Source organism: Terrapene carolina, unplaced genomic scaffold (assembly GCF_002925995.2).
Source record: "Terrapene carolina triunguis isolate 2854851 unplaced genomic scaffold, T_m_triunguis-2.0 Scaffold194, whole genome shotgun sequence".
Taxonomy (NCBI): Eukaryota; Metazoa; Chordata; order Testudines; family Emydidae; genus Terrapene; species Terrapene triunguis.
In genome coordinates this window covers 5349966-5358910 of record NW_020664545.1, presented here as the reverse complement: position 1 = coordinate 5358910, position 8945 = coordinate 5349966, and the positions used below count along the sequence as shown (strand labels likewise).

Here is an 8945-nt window from a genome sequence, read left to right as displayed (position 1 = left end):
GTGTGTGTGTGTGTGTGTGTGTGTGTGTGTGTGTGTGTGTGTGTGTGATTATTCTGGTAGCCTACCTATCCTCCTGCTCCCGGGGATAAAAACAGAAGCACGTAACTTCTGGAGTCCTGGGTCCTTTGCTCTCTCCCTGCAGAGCTCTGGGGCATCATTTCCCTCTTAGGCTGGAGTCATCTGATTTTCACCTGTGTAAGAGAACAGAATCAGGCCCTGAGTGTCCCCCCCTTGCTGTTGGAAAGAGAGAAGAAGCAAAGTCCTAGTTTGTATGGAGTACATGTACAATCCCATAGATCTCAGAGTGCTCCCCGGAGGTGGGTCTCTCTTATTAGCCCTATTTTACAGATGAGGAACCTGAGGCACAGAGACTTACCACTGGTCACACTGCAAATCAGTGGCCGGATCACCACTGAAGTAAATGGGACCAGGATTTCTCCCTAGATCTCCTGGCTGTTACACCCAAATCCACTTCAACAAACGGCCTCGCCTGGATACACGAATAAGGGGAATAACTAAAAGCCTAGATCCTTCCCCCCACTTTTAGGGCTTGTCCACACAAGGAGCTATTACAGAGTAAACTATTTCTGATAACTCCATGTGTGGACACTCTTATTCTGAATTAGCTTAGTCCAGTGGATTAAACTACTGCACCAGTGAATTAAGGTGATTCTGAACCAGGCACTCTCATTCCAGAATAAGCGCATCCACCCATGGAGTTAATCTGCTTTAAACTCACACTCTGGATTAATTTTCACATGTAGCCAAACCCTTAGAGTCAGGTTCTGGCCCATCTCACCAATGACACCTATGCAAGACGGGCGTCGCCTGCGCCCGCCCTCACTCCAGAGCATTTGCCACAGGTGGAATTGGCCGCACAAGTTGTAGCATCTTGACCTAGCTGCCCTGCCGCCCCCATGAACACTTTGCAAAGCTGGATACAAGATAATTATCAGCATGGGAGCAAACACGCAGAGGTGCTTAATAAAACTTCTAGCTTATCTTCCAGGAAGCCACCCGGCAGGCGGTGCAAGTTACACAGCCCTGGCTACCTTGGAGCGGGGAGTTTGGTTCTTTTTTAACCCCACGTAACTTGTTTTCTGGGAACATGCAAGAATTCCACCACAGGCAGATGTGGGACACTCTGTTCCCCCTTCCCCCCCATTCAGTCTCATCCTGAGCTGATAGGTAGGGATGAGTTCAAGCCCTGAAGCCTGAGGTTTAGCATCATTAATGATGACCTATTAAACTGGGATATTCCTGACATCCCTATAAATGTCCCATCTCTTTTCGGGATCTATTCCTGCCTCTGCCGTGTGTGCCTGGGCCGATCGCTCTGCTCTTCTGTGCCTCCAGTTCCCCTCCTGTCCCTTGTCTATTTAGCCGGTGGGTTCCTCGGGACGGGGTGTGTCATGCTTCGGGTCTGGGCAGCACCTGGCACAATAGGGCCTTGATCTCAGCTGGAGCCTCTTTTATCAAATATTGCATTATTTGATGCAATACAAATAACGGGGAGACACAGGGCAAGCTTCCCCCCACCATCTTGGACAAGGGGGGAGGGGTGTATGTAACAGACGCCCTTCTAGCCTGGGAAGGGTGGTGATGGGTAGCCACGCCCAGCAGACAGCCTGGCTCCCAGGACTAGGGAGTTGGCCCAGAAGGGGGTGGAAGAGGCACAGTGCCAAGAGGCTGATCCTGTGACTTGATTCTCCAGGGGGATTCCGGCGGGCCGCTCGTTTGCAATGGGATCGCCGAAGGGGTGGTGGCTGCCGGCTCTCGGGTCTGTGGGAACTACAAGAAGCCCGGAATCTACACCCGGATCCCCCCCTACGTCGACTGGATCGAGAGAGTCATGGCTTCAGCTAACTGAAGGCGGACGGGTCGGCCCTGGATTGGAAGGGACCGGCTGCATGTCCCCCGCAGGGGCACACAGCAGACTCCACACTATTTCCCACGGGCAGAGCTAGCGGCTAGCATGTCAGAGAGCACTCAGACGCTGCAAACGTCAATGTAACCGGACATCGGGGGCTTATAGGGCTGCCCCCCCCGCTTTCAGCTCGCCTCGCAATCAGATAAGCTCAGTGCAGCACTTCCCCGCAAGCAGCATCCCGGAGAGGGGAGGAGACACCCTGAGCCAGCTGGACAACAGGCTCCTTCCACCAACACAACGGCTGCTCCTGGAAACCACCCGGCCCAGCTCTCCTGTCTGCAAAGAGACGTGTCTGGCCTGCCAAAGGGGTGGTTTGCAAGGGGGTGGGAAGGGGAAGAGGTTGGTCACCCTACAGGATGGGGCTCAAGGCAGGATTTCAGGTGGCATCTTGTCAACTCTGCCCTCCCCGGCGCAAGCCAGCTCCAGTGTGGCTGTTAACAGTGAACACAAGTATTGCAATAAAAGGGAACTGATTGTAACTGCGGGTCACCAGAGTCCTTGGGGTTGCACAGATGTGACACACTGGGGGTCGAATTGGGGGGGTTCCTGGGGGAGGGGAAAGTGTAACAGGATCTTTCCTCATCCCACATCAGACATGGCCCTTCCTCAGTTTCCCCACGTGGTTCACTCACTGTCTCATGTTCTGGTGGCACTTCACTCTCCTGCTCTTGGATGTGAGATTCTCATGCTGCTCCGTGATTTAGCCCTCTGGCAAAACCAGAGTCCAGAGGCCATTCCCTTCCCTGCCCCCCCCGCCCCACACACACTGTTGGAGAGGGTGGGGGGAACAAAACGCCAACTAAACAAGGCAGACGTCCAGCAACCTCACGCCGGCTCTTCCCTTGGTCAATGGGGGCCACACAACGCGCCACCCTCACCAAGCTACAGTTCCAGTCCTGGCCTCACGGGTTCATTTGCACCGGGCAAGAGAAGACGGCATGGGGGAGGGGCACCGCTTCCTCCCGCCCTCCCTGGACGGCCCAGCCTGGCCCCCTGAGCAAGCACGAGTCTCAATTCCCTTCCACGCCAGCCTGCCCAGGCTACATCCCTCCTGCAGACCTCCGAATTCCCTTCCGAGGCAGGGGCTGCTGTCCCCGGCTGCGGGCCTTGCCCTCTGGCTGGTGGAGAGACTCCTCTCCGGCCTCCCTGCAGCTCTCAGCCATGCTCACCTGCCCCAACCCATCAGCTGGGAGGCAGATCCCTAGGCACTGGGGGGGCTGAGTGCACCTCCCCTTAAAGGGCCAGTGCACCCTGGGACGGGAGGTGATGATTTATTTAGTGCTGGCACCACAGCCTTCGGGGTTGAAGGCATCTGCCCACTGCACAGCCGGCGGCGGGGTGAGAATCCCGCACGTAGCACCAGACCCTGTCCTGGAGGGATGAGAGGGGAGCTGTTTCCGAGCAGGCCAATGGGTGCTGGCTGGGGAGGGAGGGTTTGGAGCGGGCACTTTTTCCACTGGGGCCGGGATGGAGACTCATCAAACTTGTCACCTAGGCTGGATCAGAACCGAGAGGCCAAAGAAAGACTCTCTCCTGGCCACCTGTGGTTGCTACTATTGTACTGATGAGTATTGGGTAGGTAGTGCCAAGAAATGCTTGGTCCTTGACACCATGTGGAAGACACGGTTCCTGTCTCAATGGGTTTCCAGTCTGGGGCAGTTTTCCCACTGAGGACATCTACTGATCTCTCCCAGCCTATCTCCCAACCCTCTGAAGGTCTCATTCACCCCAGTGTAGCTTCATTGACTTCCAGGCAGCTACACCAGGGATGAATTTGGCTTCAACGCTCATGGGGAGTCTCCTTGTCTGAAAGGAAGGCTGCATAGACAGATGGGAATCACCAGACTGGATCAGAACCGAGGTCCATCATCCTATTTCTGACCAGTGGCCAGCACTGGCTGCTTCAGAGGAAGGTGTAAGATCTATACAGTAGGAAGTTATGAAGTCATCTTTTCTAATTGCCATCGGTTAGAGGTTGGTTTACCCCTGGAAGCAGGGGGGTTTATATCACCATAGCTCTTGAGCTCATCGGTATCTTGTGGCCGTAAGTTCCACAGGCTCATTGTGCCAGTTTTAGTGCCAGCTGCAATTCAAAGAAAAGAGAACCTGGTGAACCAGGGGTCTGTGGTGGTTTTGCATGGGAGCGGGTGGGAATCCCAGTTGAGCCATGCTGGTTTGTAGCATCTGCCAGGGAGGGGGAAACTTTCAAACTGATGGCAAAGTTCAACTGAGCAAAATAAAAACCCAGCTACAGGCTCTGCCAGGTCCACTGGGAAACGGTCGTGCCCAGTTGTGGGTTCTCCCTGGAGGCCTTGACGCCTCTGGAGATGGCAAGGAGAGAAACTAAGATGGATGCTGGATGGACTTAAAAAATTGCAAACGTCTCCCAAACTTTGCTTCCCCAGACCAAGGCAGATCCATGTCTGAGTTACACACCGTGAGATGCGGGGGGCATCCAGGGGGTCCGACGGTTCTGAACTTGGAGCTGGACAGTTACATAAACAAACCTCCATCTCACCAGCTGCCCCTCCCAGCCGCCTGCAGGCCAAAGCCCGACTGCTGTGCATTCCCGATGCAGTCCGCTCGGTCGCAGCGGAGGTGCAGAGCGCGCCGCAGGTCAGCAGCGATCAGGATTCTGGAGTCAACAGAAGTCTGGTGCTTGGGGGCCTCTGGCTCACCAGGAATCAAGGCTGCTTATTGGATGTTGCATGACACCCCCTCAACACAGGCTGTTGTGTACTCTGCCCTTTACACAACAGTGATAGCACAAAGAAACCACTGGCACAATAGCCAAATAACCATGTTACTAACAACATACAAGGCCTAGTTACAGGCATGTACATACTGTTGCTCTGGCTGGGTTCTAAAACCTAGAGCCCAGTGAGCACCACTCGAGGGCTCACAGGTTACTTAAAGGGAGACCACCCAATTCCGGTACACTGCACAGTCCAACAGACATGCTGTTCTCCACCTCTGCTCCCCTTCCCGCCCAAACCTGCAGGAAGATGATCAGGCCCCAGCATCTGCCTTGGTTTTACTTGCACATAAGGAAGTGAGCTGAGACCCTACAAACTCATTCCTGAGGGGAATGCACCTTGGGGGCTCTGTTTTCCCAAGTCCTTGAAGCTGGGCTGGGCGCTCAGCACGATGGAGCCCGGACTCTGCTGTTAGACTTGGCCTCATCCCGCCATCTCTCGCATCTCTTCTGAGTACGGTTCTGTGGCTCTGTGGTTTCCGTTTTGCAGAGAAAGCACCTTCGTGCTGATCCAAGCAATTTGCTGCTCCCTTCAAAGGCATAAGAGCCCGGCTGCGTTTTTATTTCAGCCCAGTCACACTTCGAGGACACAAGAGATGGAGAGATCCGGCACTGTCCTGCTGGGGCTGCTGCTGGCGTGTTCCAGCCATGCAGGTAAGTGAATCGCACACCTGGGCCCGCTCTTGTTTCTCCGGTGGGATCTGCACTAGCCATGGAGCTGTGTCAAAGCAACACCTCCTCCCCCCCCCGCCCGGCTCACTCCCTCACCTGGCATTGCACAGGCTTTGGCTACTGCCACAGTCAGATCCAAACCAGGCGCCGAAAGCCTGATCCAGCCACTCTTCTAACATGGGCTACGGCTGAGAGGCAGTGGGCGTACGCGGGGGAGCTGTATTCGACATCATGTCTTCTGGCCTTAGAGATCCCAGGGGCCATGCACAGGGGTAGAGATGTGTACGCTCCCTGTGACGCTGGGGGCACAATTTCCTGCTCCCTCCAGGTTTTCCCTCATCCAACTCACCAGCTGTCGGGCACAGGTCTGTTTCCACCACTCACCCCACCGGTCTCCACGGCTTTGGTTTATAGACCCTGGTGAACGCTGGACTCCCCTTAGCCAGGTCCTGCATGGACGCATGGCTGGCCGGAATGGCGGCCGTCCTGACGATTTTACACGCAGGTCAAATTTTGCCCTGGGTTGCGCCACTTTGCTGGGGTTGAACTTGATGTTCTCGCCGCTCGGCTGGCCCAGCCGCTGTCCCGGAGCAGCGCAGGTACGCTCAGACCAGCGGACAGTGCGAATCCTGACGTCCGCTCTCTCTCTGCTCTGCCAGGCGGCAGCAGATAAACTCCGTTTTCTCCCCTTCGGCAGGCAAGCAGGATGCTCTGATCCTCGGGGGACGCAAAGTGGTGAATCACTCCAGGCCCTACATGGCCATCCTGCAAAGCGAATATAAGCGTATCGTCCTGTGTGATGGGTTCCTGATCCAGCCAGAGTGGGTGATGACCGCAGCCCATTGCAGGACCGCCAGGTGGGTGCCTTGATCGTTCAGCTGAAGGCTCATGGGAAATAGGCTCCTGGGGAGCTGTAGGCATAAACCCACCCTGCACCATGGGCTGCACATAAAGGAAGAACTAGCCCCAATGCGTCCCCTCTTCCTCCATACACTGCACATGCAGGATTCATAGCTGTCTAGCAGGTGTCTCTCTCCCCATGCTCGTACACTGCACTAGTCAGTCATCGCTTCTCAAATGGGGAAACTAAGGCACAGGGAGGAAAAGTGACTTATTGAAGGGCTCAGCCAGCCGGCCAGTAGCAGACAGGCTGAGAACCCTGGTCTCCTGTTTCTGAGCCTCTCTGCTTTAGCAAGAGAACCACGCTGCCTGTCTCAAGGACAGTGCACAGGGTCTGGGTTGCCGCTGACGGCTCTCTGTTCATGGGACTGTTGCTTCCCACAGAAACTCGCGAGTCCTGATTGCACTGGGGGTCGAGCTGCTGAGCGACTCATCCAACCACTTATGGGACATCGCAAAGTTTTACCAGCACCCTGATTACAACCCGACCACCTGGGAAAATGACATCATGCTGGTCCAGGTAAGTACCTCCTCCCAGTTCTCACCCAATTCCAGGGAGCCCGGGGTCATCATCACAGTTAAACACAAGGGCTCTGTGTGTGTGTGTGTGTGTGTGTGTGTGTGTGAGAAAGAAAGTAAGAAAGAAAGAAAGAAAGAAAAGTCTGTCCTATAGTAATTGAGCTTTATTTGATAGCCAGGCTACTCCTGTTGCTGGGATGCCCTGTTCCAGGGCTGACGAGTTTACACTCCATGGACAGAGGAGCATGTAGCAAAAATGATCAACGGAGAGACCGGGGGGAGTCTCCCCTGGAATTGCCCAATCGGTCAATTTGCCTGGCTACTTAACATCTCCAGGGCTTGATTCTCCACGCCCCTGCACCTGCTGCAGGCATCAGCACCTGCACAAAGCGCTACCGAATCGTAGCTCTTTGCACTGGTGTAAATAACAGCGGGAGTTGCAGGCCAAGGGTGAAACCTGGCCCACGGTTTCTAGGTTATTTGACTGCCCTCCCGAGTCGGCGGGAGGTGAACGTCGCCCCGGTTCAAAGGGGTCTCGTGCAAATCATTTAATCGGTTCTTTGCAGACGTGCTATTTCTGACGCTGGGAATGAGGACAAGGGGGCTCAACATCTGCCCTGCTGTGTATGTCCCACTTGCACCTACCTTTTCAGTCTCAGGATGCTCTGGTGTGGCTGACAGCATGCTCTTTGTCGGATATCGCTTTGCAACTCTGCTTTATAACCTGCATTTGACGGGCTACCTGCGACAGGGAGGGGATAAAATTTCAAGCTAAGAAACACACAAATACATAAAGAAATAGATTCGCTGACAATCCAGGCTAGAAAAGTTCTTTCTCCCAGGAGGGACCGAGGTTTTAAAAAATGGGAGATTATATTTTAGATTGTATTATATCAGTGCCTTGGTATCTGAACGGAGAGCCGTTGTGCTAGGCTCTGCGCAGACAGAGATTGAGAGACAGACCCTGCTGGAAGCCTCCACAGTCTAAACAGGCAAAGGGTGGGAGAGGAAATAGAGGCTGAAATTATTCTCAAAAGCACTGAAGTCCCTGGGTGAAGTGCTGGGTGTTCAGCACTTTTGAACACCAGTTCTCTTATTTAGGCGCCTAAATATAGGGATTTGGACCCCCAAGTTTTTTAAAATCGTGGCTCTACTTTCCAACAGATAAAAATGTCTGACTTTTCCTCTAGAGGGCACCAGGCTCCATCAAAGTCAGCCACTGTTTATTATCCTCACACCTTCTTCTCAGCTGTCTGGAATGGGCCATCTTGATTATCACTACAAAAGTTTTTTCCCCCTCCTGCTGATAATAGCTCATCTTAATTAATTAGCCTCTTAGAGTTGGTAGGGCAACTTCCACATTTTCATGTTCTCTGTATGTATAGATATCTTCTCACTATATGTTCCATTCTATGCATCTGATGAAGTGGGCTGTAGCCCACGAAAGCTTATGGTCAAATAAATTTGTTAGTCTCTAAGGTGCCACAAGCAGAGGTGGGCGAAATGTGTATTTCCAGCCAAAGGCCCAAAGTACCTGAAATCCGAGTCTAGGGTCTCTCCACCTAACCCAAAACGCTGGGCCGTCACAGGCCCTTTAGCAGAGAGGTTAAGATGCTTCTCAGAGCCCTTCTACCCCTTGAGCATTGACTGACAAACAAAAAGGGCATTAGGTACTGTCCTATGTAATTGAGTGAGGAAGCGTGCGCCGTCAATTAATTCTCCTACTGTCTGCAGCTGAACAGCCCTGTTCCCTACGATAAAACAGTCCAACCAGTGAAACTCCCGCAGCAGGACAGGGAGATCCCCAGCACGGCTACCTGCAGCACCGCGGGCTGGGGACGCACCACGGACGACGACTGGGACGCACCATGGACACACAGCCCGGTTCTGCAGGAGGCGAACGTCACCCTGGTTCCTAGGGACTCTTGCGAATCACTCCACAAACAGAAAATCACCGAGAATATGATCTGTGCTGGGAACAAGGAGCACAACGCCTGCCAGGTACCTTCTTTTCTCTTGCTCACTGAGGAGAGGCCTGATGAGTAGCAGACAGGCTCCAAGGACACAGTTACCAGGGCCACAGTTACCCCAGAAACCCTGGGGAATTTCTTCCCGACGGGGCATCCTGGGTAACTGATTGGCCCCTTACTGTAGTGCAAACAGCAGTCC

At 53.8% G+C, this 8945-nt stretch overlaps 1 protein-coding gene across 1 annotated transcript in view; it reads left to right on the top strand.

The window, feature by feature from the left end:
- The window catches only part of CFD (complement factor D), a 14316-nt gene that overhangs the window by 4256 nt on the left and 1115 nt on the right, over window positions 1-8945 (top strand). Inside the window, exons 5-9 of the mRNA XM_026655058.2 lie at window positions 1715-1861; window positions 5255-5339; window positions 6055-6214; window positions 6642-6777; window positions 8511-8777. Coding sequence (XP_026510843.1) covers window positions 1715-1861; window positions 5255-5339; window positions 6055-6214; window positions 6642-6777; window positions 8511-8777 — 795 coding nt within the window. The remainder of the gene's footprint in view (window positions 1-1714; window positions 1862-5254; window positions 5340-6054; window positions 6215-6641; window positions 6778-8510; window positions 8778-8945) is intronic.